This window comes from Octopus sinensis, linkage group LG14, assembly GCF_006345805.1.
Source record: "Octopus sinensis linkage group LG14, ASM634580v1, whole genome shotgun sequence".
NCBI lineage: Eukaryota > Metazoa > Mollusca > Cephalopoda > Octopoda > Octopodidae > Octopus > Octopus sinensis.
In genome coordinates, this window is record NC_043010.1 from 50,034,652 (window position 1) to 50,050,786 (window position 16,135).

The 16,135-nt window shown below is 35.1% G+C and overlaps 1 protein-coding gene across 6 annotated transcripts in view; it reads left to right on the forward strand.

Annotated features, from left to right (window-relative positions):
• The window catches only part of LOC115219018 (dynactin subunit 1), a 106,166-nt gene that overhangs the window by 10,494 nt on the left and 79,537 nt on the right, over nucleotides 1–16,135 (forward strand). For 5 of the 6 annotated variants that reach the window (XM_036509013.1, XM_029789059.2, XM_036509014.1 and 2 more), the window contains exons 3-4: nucleotides 1,982–2,097; nucleotides 8,782–8,799. In XM_036509013.1, coding sequence (XP_036364906.1) covers nucleotides 1,982–2,097; nucleotides 8,782–8,799 — 134 coding nt within the window. The remainder of the gene's footprint in view (nucleotides 1–1,981; nucleotides 2,098–8,781; nucleotides 8,800–16,135) is intronic. The other variant, XM_029789060.2, reaches the window with a different exon arrangement.

Consider the following 16,135-nt stretch of genomic DNA (forward strand, 5'->3'; position numbering starts at 1 on the left):
TCAACCATTCACCATACCTTTGAAACAGCTGTAAAGAATTATTTTAATTTTGTTATATGTAACAGCTCCTTCAATGAATTCCTGTCATCTATAATTGTTTGTTCATCTTCTCTCTCTCTCTCTCTCTCTCTCTCTCTCTCTCTCTATATATATATATATATATATATATTATATATATATATATATATAATGTGTGTGTGCATGCAACATGAAATTGAGATTTAATAAAATGTTCAATGTGTTTGTTATTTAATGGTTTAATAAAAGTAGTGGATTCTCTACAGTTTTGAGCTACATTCCTTTGCATTATGAATTGAGATCTTCCCAAGGTTGACTCTACATTTCATTGTCAAAAGTTGATAAAATGAGTGCCTGTAATGTACTGGTAGGGACTTCTGTTGACTGTTACCACTACAACCATCCTTATATCTAATTAAAAGATTAATGATTTATATAACAATTAATGATGACAGAAAAGGAGGGTTGGACTATTAACTCATTTCTTGAAAATGAAATTAAAAAAACAAAACAAACTAAATAACTCTGATTAGTAAAGGTGATGGTAATGTGGTTTAAAGGTATTGGGTCAGTATGATGGCCAGTAGCAAAAATTCTACCAGAAATTAAGAATTTGGTATTGAATTACTCTTATATAAAGATGCCCTGTTCAGTGCATTCTGTAAGAATTACTTTTACTCCTTAGCATTTAAACCGGCCATAACAGCCCCAAATATTCTACCTGTTTTATATTCAAACTTATACTACATGTTTATTCTAAACATATGTTTATTCCACACTATGTTTATTCTAAATAAAAATAGCTATGCCACTGAAGTTTCAAGGCTCCAAGATGATGCATAATTAATTCAAAATGATGTGAATAGATAAGCATTGCATTTGAAAGAGTAATCTGAATGTTAAAGAGTTAAAGATGAGAACTGTGGTTTTATAACTTAATCACATAAGGGACCAGGAGATTTGGCAATTTTCTATACTTGGTAAGATGTATCAGGCTAAGTAAAATTGCAGTCTTCCACACACATATAGGCTTGTCCCTTCAGGTGTTGGCACTGCGTAAATGCTCCCATGCCAGTGTTGCATAAATGCACCCATACTGGTGCTGCATAAACATACATGTGCCAATTGCATGTAAAAAGCACCCCACACACTCTAAGTGGTTAGCATTAGGAAAGGCATCTAGCTGTAGAAACCATGTCTCAACACACAATTGGAGTGAAAATCCGTTTGGCCGTTTCCCAGTAGTTTTGCAAACACTCGAACAGACAAAGACGAGTGACTACAATATCCCTGCTTCGCTTACACATGCAGGGTTGAACATTCCATCAAAATTTCCAGTTAATTTCCAAACGTCAGATCAGTAACGACAAAGAATTTTACTCAATTATTGTTTTAAAAATTAATTAAAACAAAGGGAGTGTATTTCATTAGGAATATGAAACAAAAGGGTTGAATTGATTTAATTTTTGAATATCAAAGAATCAAACTATGTACAATAAATTGTATACATTAGCTTTGTGTTCTCTCAATGGTGATGTGTCTTTTGGTTGTCTCAGAGATGGAATTAAGCATGTTATAGGGGCCTGATTGTATCTGCATCTCTGGGCAAGGAACTGTTGGTGGCTTGTTTCTTTGTACTGTGTACAGTAAATGATTTTTACCTCTCACTGGATGGGTTACTTTTTTTTGTTGATCTTACCTTAATGGAACAATATACTGTGTGTGTGCATGTACATATGTATAATCATGTGTTTATGTATGTATATGTGATGCGGTTGTGTGTACATCTATATGAGGGTGGCTGGGAGTCATAAAGTGGTGGAAATATTTAATAACATAAAAAAAAACAAAAATGGACAAAAAAAAAAAAGAAAACCAACAGAAATTGCCTTTAGTTTTAAAGTTTTATATAATTGTGTGACCCTGTTGTATTATTTTTTAAAATTTTACTTTATTCTTTCAGGGAAATGGGTTGGAGTTGTATTAGATGAAGCGAAAGGTAAGAACAATGGAACTGTACAAGGCAAGACTTACTTTCAAAGTCCCGAAAACCATGGAATCTTTGTGCGTCAGTCACAGGTACAGCAACGTCAATAATAATTCATCTTTTTGCATCCGAGTCATTGTTCTATTGCATACTGTGTCCATAACATTTATCCAGATTTTTGCTATTTATTGTAGAAGTCATGTTTGGTGTGGCTGTGACAATGTCTGACTCAGTGAATTAGAATTAGCTTCATTTTTCTTGATTGTTGGAATAAAATCTAAAAAAACAAACAAACAAAGGCACTAGTAAGAATTGACTCCTATTTACTTTTGGATTGGTGCTTGTAAATGTTTACCAATTAATATATACGTGGTCTGATCAATAAGTATCCAGTCTGTTGCCATAGTAACGAAGTTAAAGCATGCAGAGGGAAGCCACTTGGTACAGATTGACCTTGAACTCTGCTGTTCATCTGCACTAAGTTTTAACATTCTAGCTCACTTCTGCTATTTACAGCAGTGCTTGGAAGGAAGGTGTGTATAGCGTGTGATTGTTGCATTAACCATAAGAGTTGAGCAGAGAATCTGCATCAAATTTTGCCAAAAGCTCGACGATACCTGTTTAGAGGCCTATGCAGAGTTTTCAAAAAATTTTCCTCGTTCTCAACACAATGAAGGAGAGCTTGAGCAACTGAAACCCGAGTGGCTTCTTGGCCAGCTTAAAGCAGTTTTGCTACAAACTTGGCAGACACGCATCTCATGCCCAAATCTTCAGTGATAATGGACTGAACTGAACTGAACTGTAACTAATGTGCATGTCCTTTGATAACTCACAGATGTTGATTCGATGATTTCCCCTCACAGCTGCACACACATCTGTGATGTTTTACTCAGTTCTGCTGGTTGCAGGTCTCCCAGAACGTTCATCAGTATCGACATTTTTCGGCCATCTTGGAAACAACTGAAACACTCGTACACTTGCGTGTGGCTCATACATTCCTCTCCACACATCTTCTGCAACTTTGTGTAGGCCTCTGATTAAGTATCGCCATGACAACTTTCTCTGTCATGGTCAATGCGATGATCACACACTACACATCTTCCTACCAAGCACTGCTGTAAACAGCGAATGTGAGCTAGAATGTTAAAACTTTGTGTGCATGCACAGCAGAGTTCAAGCTCAATTTCTGCCAAGTGGTTTCCTTCTGTGTACTTTAGCTTTGTTACTATGGCAACAGTCCGGTTACTTAATACCAACATAAAAACAGTAATCTTATGCTTCAACCTGTGTAGTATAATGTAAACTAGTAGCAGTTGTAGTTATGTATAGTTTTTATCTACAAAAATAGTTGAGGGCATTTAAATGTCCCAGAATTAACTATCTATTTCAGTGAAATTGGTCAAATTAAAAAAAAAAAAACTGACTAAATTTTATGTTTATTACTTATGATACCAAAACAAATAGATTTATAAATCTTATGTCAAAACTTTATTGAAAATTTTCAACATGTGCTGTCTGTCTGCATCCCTGCAATTTCCAAATCTGCCCTTAGCGTTGTGAAACACATTTTGAAGCATTTGAGGAATAATCTCTTGCACTGCTAACTAAATGCATTCTTTATGTTCAGCTAAACTATTGCTCCATCCTAGGGATGAAGGTATAGAAAATGGTTGCAGCCAAATTGAAAAAAACAAGCAAAACCATCATGGAATAGATAAGCAGGAGCCAACAGGACTGAAAATAAAATCATTAAAATAAAAAAGAATAAAATTATAAACAAAATAAAAAATTTATACACTTCTGACACATATTACTCTTTTACTTGTTTCAGTCATTTGACTGTGGCCATGCTGGAGCACTGCCTTTAGTCAAGCAAATTGACCCCAGGACTTATTCTTTGTAAGCCTAGTACTTATTCTATCGGTCTCTTGCCGAACTGCTAAGTTCCGGGGATGTAAACACACCAGCATCAGTTGTCAAGCAATGTTAGGTGGACAAATACACATATATATATATATATATATATATATATATCTACATATATATGACGGGCTTCTTTCAGTTTCCATCAACCAAATCCACTCACAAGGCTTTAATTGGCCCAAGGCTATAGTAGAAGACACTTGCCCAAGGTGCCATGCAGTGAGACTGAACCCGGAACCATGTGGTTGGTAAACATGATAAACATAAATGAAAGTGAGTTTTTTAAAATATTGACTGATTTCACTGAAATAGATAGTTCATTCTGGGACACCAGGTAATTTCAGAGTAGAAATTAAAAATGTTCTTGGTGGTTTGGGGTTCAAATATTTTTCTTATTTCCAGCCCTATTTGCACCTATGCCAATTTATCTCTTATATACTAGAGTCTTTGTGTATAAAATAATTTTTTTGTGTTCTTTTCTCAAGGATATTTGACGCATAATTGTAGTGAAATAGTGCCAATTCTTTGTGTAGAAACAACCAGGTTCTATTTGAGCCTGTGAGGCAACAGCTTCCAAATTTGCTTGATACTCTAAAAATAATAGCTATATTTCTTTTCGAATCAGAGAATGCTTCCATTTTAAAGCCTCTCATTAAGGATGTCTGTTATGGTTAGCTCTGAGATGATTGTAGTTCTTATAACTATTAAGACAAGAAGTAAAATGATTGATGTGTTGAGATAATAGCTGGATGTGTTTTTTTAATGAAAATACCTAAACCATAACAATACTAATGATTTTATAATCTTTCATATATGTTGTGTTTTCAGTTCAAGAGAAACTTAACATTGTCTTTTAGTTCCTGCTGTTGAGTTATTGCTAAATTTGCATGTGTTCTTATTACTTACCATTGTTCAATGTAGTGATTAGTGGAAGATGAAGAAATCAATAACAAATATGCTTGGATGTATTGATTGGCATTGGTTGTTATTGTTATGATTTACTGTAGTTAAAACAGTAGAGTTTTTTAAAGTTGTGTTGCATTGCATTCTGGGTTGAAATCCTGTCGGGGTCTGAATTTGCCTTTTTATCTCTTGTTTAATCTATGGTTGCTAATATCATCTAAAATGTAGACCAAGCAAACAGAGCAATAAACTGGATGAGTGGTTTTCGACAAAGGTTCATTGACTTCATAAATGTCTATGCATTAGAAGAACCACACCCTGAAGTGATTCACTCAAATGGATCTAGTGTCTTTTATCTTGTTTCAATCACTGGACTGCAGCAATGCTAGGGCGCTACCTGGAAGGGTTTAGTTGAACAATTTGGCCCCAGTTTTTATTTTTAACCCCAATTCTTATTCTATCGGTTTCTTATGCCAAACTGCTAAGTTATGGGGATGTAAACAAACTAACACCAGTTGTCATGCAATGGTGATATGATGCACGCACATTCACACACATCTATCCATCCATCTACAAAATCCATTTGCAAGGCTTTGGTAAGCCTGGAGCTATAATAGAAGACACTTGGCTAAGTTGTTGCCCAGCAGGACTGAACCCAAGTCCATGTGATTGGGAAGCAAGCTTCTTAATCACGCAACCGTGCCCATGCCAGATAGTGAGTTTTCTAGCTTAAACATTTGTGATTCATTTTTACTGTTGGCATTTCATTGTATATTTAGTCACGTCTCAATTTATCCAGCTGTTGGAAGTAGATATCAGATCATCTGGAAATGCAGCATAAGATAGGCCAGCATTGTTACCTAAGGGAAGATCGACCTTTCAGTTGCTTCAGGCAAGATAAAGAAGAGAAAAAATAGGGGAGAGGAGGGGGTTAATATCTTGTCTCTGGAAGTCCTCTGGGGCTTATGAGGTGTTCCTCTTTCAGAGAATGTAAAAACTAGGTTGTTACCCAATGCATAAATTTGCATTCATTTTCTGTAACCACTGTTGGTTTTGTTCTTAACTGTAATATCAATTATCTAAACCAGTGGTTCTCGGCCACTTTTTATCTATGGACCCCTCTGATTGCAATTTTTATTCTGGTGGACCCCCTTATCCATTTGATGTTTAAAAACTAGTTTTATAGATCCTTCTTTCAAAATTCTTATTTTGCTTTTCACACATTCACTTCTGTAAGCTGAACTATGTAAAACTTTTGAGAAAGAATTTACTGTTTTGCTTGTGTGTCCCCACCTCCCAGTCTTACATGGCTCCCTAGGGGGTCATATGGACTGCAGGTGAGAAGCAATGATCTAAACTAAATACTATTCTCAAGTAACCAACTGATTAGTGCAGGAAAAAAAATGTATCCAGATAAATTAGAATTTTATTTTGAAACTTATTTAAAAAAAAAAATTTTGCAGGTAGTTTTTAAAAATCTATTTCTCCTTTTATTGGAAATTTGATTCTGTTTTAGTATTTATTTCTTCATGTGCTGTTTTATCAAACTTAACTGTTCAAAGAAACACACACACATGTATATTAGTGTGTGTTCCCTTCCACAGTTGAGTTTGATAAGACACTACATGACCCTTTGAACCCCATTCCAGGCTCCTACATAGACAACATCTATAAGACGAGACTTTAAGATATAATTTTTGAACATGTTCTTAACTATGCACAAAATATGAGAACAGACTGTTTTTAATTTCTAATTTTTTCTTATTTCCTAATTTTTGACTTTCAGTTTTAAAAATGTGATAAGATGGACATACATATTGAAATCAGTAATAATTTATAAAAGTCACTTAATGTAACAAATATTAAAAAAAATTTTAAAAGCTTACTTTCATGCTGTTTCCACCTTTATTTTTTAACTATATATAAAGTGTGTGTGTGAAGGTGGCAGCACATAGTACTTCCAGCAGAGGTGGAATGTTGTGGGTTCATAATTTGATTCACTGTCCTGCTTGGCTGGTATTAGGCTTAGGGTAAATAGGGGAGCAGTGATTCAGGGACTTGAAATGAAAACAGAAAGTGCTTCATTGCAAATAAAGCAGAAGTATGTGAGAAAAACACTAGAGCCGAGAGTAAGGAATGAATCTGCATTTTGTAGTAAAATATAATAGTTGCTACTTAGTTAGAAGTACACTCAGCTGACTGTGGTGCCTGCAAGGATAAACTGTAAGAAAAAGTATATTATCTATGGGCGCCAAAGGAATTTGGAGATTCTGTGATGTTCAGCTCCACTGGAAGGAGCAATACTGTTGGTAGGTATCAAAATCATTGAGATCTTGTGTCGAAAGCTGATGCAGGTAGAATCCCATTGTGCAAGCTGTGTATAATAAGATATTATGTATGTGTGTGTATGTATAAACTGATTTAGAGAGCTATAGCAATGCTTTTAGGGAAAGATTAAATGTAAATAGAGTAAAAATAATGCTTGAATTTTTACCTCAAAACACTTGAATGATCCTTATATTTCACTGAAATATAGGAATTATTAGATACTTTTTAGGTAAAAGGTTTTTTTTTGTTTATATTTAATCTTCTCCTGATTACATTTCTCTGGTTTTCTAAATTGCTGTTTTTTTTTTTCATGTTTCACATTGCTTCAAACAAAGAATATAGTATGACTTTATCATTAGTTACAATTGCTTCTGTACCACTCCGTTTCTAACCCCATTGTATGTAAAGGGTTTCATATGAAAACTTATGTAATATGTGTGACTGAAGTGGCACTTCATTAGACTAGCATTAAGTCCAGTGTTTTTTAGCACACTGTAAAAAGGTATGACTTAATGCTAATCTTATGAAGTACCACCTCAGTATAAGCAGTTGTACTGTATGGCATAACTTTTCCACATAGCATCATTTACATGCAGTAGGGTGGTACAGAAACAATTGCAGCTAATTGCGGTGAGCTGGCAGAAACGTTAGCGCGCCAGGCGAAATGCTTAGCAGTATTTCGTCTGCCGTTACGTTCTGAGTTCAAATTCCGCCAAGGTCGACTTTGCCTTTCATCCTTTCGGGGGTCGATAAATAAAGTACCAGTTATGCACTGGGGGTTGATGTAATTGACTTAATCCCTTTGTCTGTCCTTGTTTGTCCCCTCTGTGTTTAGCCCCTTGTGGGCAATAAAGAAATATGTAAGAAGGCGGCGAGCTGGCAGAATGGTTAGCACGCCAGGCGAAATGCATACCGGTATTTCATCTGCCGCTACGTTCTGAGTTCAAATTCCGCTGAGGTCGACTTTGCCCTTCATCCTTTCGGGGTCGATGAAATAAGTACCAATTACACAGTGGGGTCGATACAATCGACTTAATCCGTTTGTCTGTTCTTGTTTGTCTTCTCTGTGTTTAGCCCCTTGTGGGTAGTAAGGAAATATAGTTGTGCTACATTCATTGTTTGTCTTCTTACTTGTGTTTTATCTTACTTTGTAAGAATTACTGTTTTTATCAGTGATGTACCTGGAATTTTTGCACCAATAGATTTTCAAGTTTTCTCAGAATTGCATTATGAGAGACTGAGGAATTTGGGTTGGGTGCTGTGTTGGAAATACACTGATTCTCTACCTGTTTGGAATGTACATTGTGTGTGTGTGTGTGTATAAACTTTTTTCTTCAAAACTTGAATTGCGTATCACTAACAATCTTGAGTTAGAAGAAAAAGAAATTCACTTTAAATAATATACTCTACATATATTGAGTATTGTTTTTCTCTTTTGTTGATAAACTAAAACATTTGAAGATGTGTGTATATTGTGTGTGAGTGTATGCACACACATACACGTATATACATATATACATGTGTGTGCTGAATGGTTAGGAATTGAATTGGAAGTAAAGTCATCTGACAGGATGTGTGATTGACTGTTTAACTCTTTCTTAAATTCTTCTTTTCCTTACAAGATTCGTCTTGCAAGTCAGGTGAGAAACACTTTTAATGGTTCACTTTACTTCTTTCTCATGTATCCCAGAACTTTCTCCTCTTTTCTTATTCTGGGGGAAGGTAGTGTAGTGAGGTGGGGATATCTCTAAAACATTTAAATATATATACATATCTATTAGCATATGCAAGTTTTTCTATATTTCTTACTCTCTCTCTCTCTCTCTCTCTCTCTCCCTCATATCCTTTCCATAGCAACCAAATTTTGCATTGCTCTGTACTATCTTTGTTGATGATGACAATTGAAGAACATTTAATTTACTAAAATAGTCATTACAATAACTAACTTAGTTTCTGTTTTCCATATTAATTTGCAAATTTTCAGCCCTTCCCTCTCTCTGTCTCTCTCCCTCTCTCTCTCCCCTCTCGTTTTCTGTGGCTGTTGCTAAATATTGGCCTCGCCTCATGTCTTATCGATGATGTATGCAATGAGAAACTATCCTAAATCTCATTGGATTATCCTATCCAGCTTCTCAGCTATTGGTCTCCACTTAAAGTAGCATGTCAACCAGCTTGCCTTAATGCATTTTAATCCCCTCCACCTCTATCTACAATTGCCGCAGCCAAAATATCCCTGTTTCTTTCAGCTCTAGTCTCTCCACTGACTCTGATGCCTTCTTGTTTTACCTTTTGAAGATGATGAAAGTTAACATTCAGCCCGTTTTGTCAACCTCTTAATCTTTGTTAAACAGCAGCAATCTTTTCCTTGAGTATTCATGTTTATCAAATGAACATATGTTCTTTGATTGTCTTTTTATAACACACTACTACATATATTTCTTTTGTATTAAGATTGAAATCAGAACTTTTTTTTTTTTTTTTTTTTTCACATTTTTCTTTTCTTAGCCTGACAGGGATTGCTCAAACTGTGATCTTTGCCAGACCCTTCTCAAGTTGGAAACTTTATTACAACTTGTAGAGTTCATTACCATTTTGTATTGCTGTTCCTATGTCTATTCAAGGCCTATTCTATTTGTCAGTTTTGGTCATACATGTGTTAATTTTAGTTAAAGACTGCCTTGACGTAACCATTTTGGGTTAGTTAGTATTCTTATGTTCTGATACCAGGTAATTTTTTTTCAGCTTCCACAAGTATTCCTTGCCTGTAATAAGAGATGAGTCCCATTCTGGCATGACCATTCATTTATATCTTTTGTTACTGTCATTAACTCATCTAGTTGATCCAACAAGCTTCAATGCAATGTTCCACTTGCTAGAAATATAGCTAAATCTCTTTCAAATCACTTCCTGTCATCTACAAAATATAATGATCCCGTCTTGAAAGAAAACACGAGATAATCTTGGTTGGAATATCTTTTCTTATTGGTCAGTACAATTAAGGCTTGAGTTGGATTAAGCACTATTACATACAATTAAGCAAGCCAATCAGCAAGTCCTTATTTAGAAATTGACCTACTTGAGATAACACTTAAATCTCCTATGAATTACAACCTAATGTCTTGTCAAAAAATATGAGTCCTACATATACTGACTAAAAGGTAGGCTGGTCACTGCTTTTGATCATAAGTGCTTGATCAGGGTTAACTGGGAGCTGAACCTCACCATTGCTATATATTTAGAATTTCTTATTTGTATAAATATAGGTGTACTGGGTGCTTTTTTTTTCATGACACCAGCACTAATGATGATAACCCTGTAAATTAAGGCTTTAGCCTTGAAACTTACAAGATGACGATTATAAGTGCTGGTGTCATGGAAAAACTAAACACCCAGCACACATAAAGTGGCTGTCATTAGGAAGGACATCCAGCTTTAGCAACCATGCTAGTGTAGATATTAGTGCAAGATGCAGTCCTTCAATTCATCAGACCCTGTCAAACTATTCAACTTGCCACCACATGGAGACCAGATGTTAAATGACAATGTTATGATGATGCTGTGTAACACCATTCATATTGTTGTGAATACTTCACACCCATAAAATGATTTAAGATTTTCTTTTTTTTTATGTCTTTCTGTTAATTTAAAATGTATCCATGATCGTTTGATATTTGAATATTCCTGGAGCTAATTATGAAATATATATTGAGCCAATCTCTAGTAAATCTGCATGATGTCATGTCTAAATGTAGTATTCTTTGTTAGTTGTTCAATAATTCTTAAAGTGGAGGAAGAAAAAACAGATCAAAAGAGTCTGATATTGATTTACTTTCTCCATAGCCTTAAAATTAATAAGTTGAAATTTAGTAGTGTGTGTCTGAGATCATTATCATAATTTAGCATCCATTTCCAATGGTGCCATGTGTTGAATAGTTTAACAGGAGCCAGAAAGCTGCACAAGGTTCCAATTTCCTGTTTTGGCATGGTTTCTATAGCTGGATGCCCTTCCTAATGCCAACCACTTTACAGAATGTACAGGGTGCTTTTTACATGACACCATTTCAGGTGCTTTTTATGTGGCAATAAAAGTAGCTCTAGAATAAAATCTTTGACATAATTGATATATATATATATAATTTTGAAAAGTCTGAATTTTACAATAATATACATACATAAAGTATGTCATCATCATCGTTTAATGTCCATTTTCCATGCTAGCATGAGTTGGACGATTTGACTGAGGTCTGACGAACCAGATGGCTGCACCAGACTCCAATCTGATCTGGCAGAGTTTCTACAGCTGGATGTCCTTCCTAATGCCAACCACTCTGAGAGTGTAGTGGGTGCTTTTACATGCCACCGGCATGAGGGCCAGTCAGGCAGTACTGGCAACGGCCATGCTCAAATGGTGCTTTTTATGTGCCACCTGCATAGGAACCAGTCCAGTGGCACTGGCAATGACCTCGCTTGAATGTTTCTTTTCATGTGCCACCAGCACAAGTGCTAGTAAGGCGATGCAGGTAATGATCACACTCAAATGGTGCTTTTAATGTGCCATTGGCATGGAGGCCAGCTCTCACTTGTATGGTACTCTTAGCATTCCACTAGCAAGGATGCCAGTCATCGAATTTGATTTTGATTTCACTTGCCTCAGCAGGTCTTCGCAAGCAGAGTTTGGTGTCCAATGAAGGAAAGGCACGCATAAGTGGACTGGTTACACCTCTGGCATAGGCCACAAGGTTATGGTCTCACTTGCACTTGCTGAGTCTTCTCAAGCACAGCATAAACTAATATAGATATATTTGTTCACTTTTATTCTAGTAATTCCATTATTAGTATGAGGGTGTGGTTTGATAGTATTGTTAGTATTGAAAAAAATGTCTCATGGTATTTCTCTCAACCGTTATGCCGATATTGATCTAATCAACTATATACCAGCTCCCATTTTAGAACCTGTGCCTGTTTTACTAATTTTTTTTTTTTAGGAATTCTTTTATCAAATATCTGTATTTACATTTTTTATTTTATTGGTTTGCATCCCACTGCAGATGTTCTGTGTCATGCTCTCTGCTTTCTTAATGATATACGTGAAATATTAAAAATTATTTTTGGTATTTTGTCACATTTAAAACAAAAAATATTTGCCCAGTAATAACAGTGAAATATAGTAATTTTTGCTGAAATATTAGGAAAGATATTAATAATATTTGGCTTAGCTCTATTTACTGTCTAATACATATATTTAGTGTAGGAACATATATGCCAGTCGTGAACAAACTGCAACCCATGGGATTTGCTGAATGGCATGCCTAACAAAAAATTAGCTTGAATGTTTTTTTCAGTGGCACAACTTGCCTGATAATGAATGAGCTATGTCTCATATGACCTACTTCTCAAAAAAGGTTGTTCATACTTTTTACCATGCAACTACTAAACCTGCTTGAAATAATGATCAAATCTCTCTCAAATCACATATTCCCCAGCTTTAAAAAAATGTATTCCATAATTGGTCTGCATGATCAAAGCTACCGTGAGGGTCAACCAAAAAGTTTTGATATTTTTTTTTTTGACTTTCCATAGAAGTTATTCACATTCTTCATTATATCTTCCTCAAAAGGAGAAAAAGCAGCAGAGCTTTTAAGACTGGTAGGTGAAAGTGGTGAAGATCTTGATATCTTCAGACTGTAGACCATATCTGAATGTTTCCACCAAAGTGGACAGAACTATGTACTTGTATTAAAGAAGGTGATAAAGACTGTCACCATTATTTTATTTCATTTTATTTATTTATTTCATCTAGTTTCAGCTCATGAGCTGTGGCCATGCTGGGGCACCACCATTATTATTATTATTATTATTATTATTATTATCATTATTAAGAAGGCAGTTAGCTGGCAAAACCATTAGCATGCTGGGCAACATGCTTAGCAGCATTTTGTCTGTCTTTATGTTCTGAGTTCAAATTCCACTACAGTTGACTTTACCTTTCATCCTTTCGGGGTTGGTAGAATAAGTACCAGTTGAGCACTGGTGTCAATGTAATTGACTTACCTCCCTACCGTACTTGCTGGCCTTGTGCCAAAATTTGAAATTATTATTATTTTGTTGTTGTTGTTAAAACTGTTTCTATAAAGAAGTGGTTACACACCATGTGATCAATGTTTTCCCATATTCTCTGGTCCCTTTTTGAATATTCATCTAACGCCTCATGTACTTTGTCATAACCATTATTAACTTGGGCTACATTTGACCCAGAGGTGGTCGATGACTGCCCTTTTGTTTTACAAGTCATTTCTGCTAGCTGTCCTATCATTTTTACCTGTTAGTTTTTTCTCCACTGTCACAATTTCTCTGCATTTTAGCGAATCAATGAAGATATTTGTCTTTAAGATCATTGAGCCTGCTAGGGATAACAATCATATCTTCCTCAACTCACACCCATCATCTTGAAAGAGAGAGGGACACACTGAATTGATCTGGTCTTAGATCATTCCAAAAAAAAAAGGGTGGGGGTGGGGTAAAGATAAAAATGTTTAACCACAGATGGAATGCCTTTAATTAAGGCTCTGCTCAATCAGAGTTGACCTGGGACTAATTAGCTATTCTGCAGTTCAATATATCTATTAGAAATTAAAGCGGCAAGCAGGCAAAAGCATCAGCACACCGGGCAAAATGCTTAGCAACATTTTGTCCATCTTTATATTCTGAGTTCAAATTCTGCCAAGTTTGACTTTGCCTTTCATCCTTTTGGAGTCGATGAAATAAGTACCAGTTGAGTGTTGGGGTCGATGTAATTGACTTGTCCTCTCCCTGAAATTGCTGGCTTTGTGCCAAAATTTGAAACCAGTATATTCATTATGATCCAGTTCAAAAGGGTAACAAGGATACCATCATTTATTCAAGGAGAACAACCATACTAAGTAGAACAAGAAAGTGTTTTTACTTTCTTTTAAAACCTTTCTGTGAACCTTCTTTAAATAATGATCAGACATTAGTCAATATTCTGTTACTGTCTTTGGAATTGTGGCTATGCTGGCGTACCATTTTCAAGAGCTTTAGTTGATTAAGCTTTGTCTCCTGCTTATTTGATTGATCTCTATTGATTGGCATATGCACCTAACATAAAGTAGCATAACATAGTATAAGTATCTGAAGGTTCTTTTGTTTGATACAATGATTTAATCAGATATTTCCTTACTGTTACATGCATATATATATTATGGGCTTCCATACAATTTCTGTATTCCAAATTTCAGAAGGCTATTGCAGACATTTGCTCAAGGTGCTAAGCAATAAGATTACACTTGGATCTACATGATTGTGATACACACTTCTTAATCATAGGGCCAGTGTTGTTTCATTCTTGGAAATTACCTGCTGTCAGCATGGAATTATTACCCAATTTATAAAGCCTCTGTCCCATTGTTACTTTATATTTTCTAACTGTAAACCTTTATGTTATTCAGTGGTTTATACCAAGGGGCGCTGAAAAGTTCCTGGCTTTGGGTAAATAACATACAAGATCAGTTAATTATGATTTTATTTAACATATTCCCCTCTCAGATTCACACACTTATTGCAGCAGTCCTTCAGTTTTTCTAAGCCCTATGAAAGAACTTGTAAAGCTGGGCCTCCAACCAAGCCCTTCATGATACCCATGAAGCCAGGAGCTTTTCATACTTGAGATGGACTGCTGTTAATGTTTTTTTTTTTTCTTGTCAGCATCCATTTTACACTATATGTACTGTGGATAGAAATCATTTATGTCTTTAGTTCTTAGTTTTTAGTTCATACCGTTATTGATCTTGTCAGTTACTTAAATCATGTTTGTTTTTACAAACCATATGTTGCCATATATCACACATATTCATATTAGTCTATTGTCAAAAGTATTATCTTACATGTACACAAATATGCCATACTTGTTTTTCTTGTCACATTTAATATAATATATATAACCAATCAGAGGCACAGTGGTTGAATTAAGATACTGAACTACTTTCTGACTCCCATTGTTGTGAGTTCAAATTTTGCTTACAGCCATTGCCTTGTTTTCCCTTGGCAAAAGCACATGCTCTTGCTTGCTTCAGTCTGTTTGGACAGTAATAGCTTTCACTGCTATTTCATTACTCAGTATTTAATGGTAGGAAGGGCATCCATCTGTAAAATTAATTACTCTAATAATAATTATAATTATATGCAAAATATTGAAGTTTGCTAAACTTGATACCCAGTAAGTTATAGAAAAACTTGTATCAATATATTCTGAAGATTTATGAAGTTATTGTTTCTTAGTATCTTTCCAAACATCATGTGATAAATAATAGCTACAAAAGCTAGATGTAAATTTGGCTTCATTACAAGAATTTCATAAATTTGTGTGTCCATAATTTTGGTTCAAGCCCATGTTCATTGTTGACTGTTCAATTTGCTTTGGCAAATGTTATTTGCTATTTAAACTTGCTAAAGCATGATTGTCGAAGGCTTTGAGTATCTAAATACTTGTACTGTTCCACTTTCTTTAAACCTACATAACAGGTATAGCCCATGTTTATCTTTTTTGTCCTTTTTTTTCTGTTTGCTTTTGGTATATGTATATATTGCTCATTCCTGTCGCTCTCCTATGAGCAGTGATTATGAAAAAATTATGGATATATGTTCCTGTTCTTCTTTCTCTGAAATCAATGTGGCATTTAAACGGAAAGATTTTAATTTTGAGTAGCTGGGCAGGTGATTTAGAAGCAAAATGGAATTTGTAAAATACAGTTCATACTAAATCAACGAAATTTAACTGAAGTGAAACCCACTCCCTTTCAAGTCCAGTACACCGAATACTTTTGTTAATTACTTAATTCTTTAGCCTTCATATTTATTCACATTGTTTTGAATTAATCGTGCATTATCTTGAAATTTCGATCATGTGGTTGTATATTATTAGAATGACTTTGTAGGGTAGGTGTGAGAAGAGTAATCTGA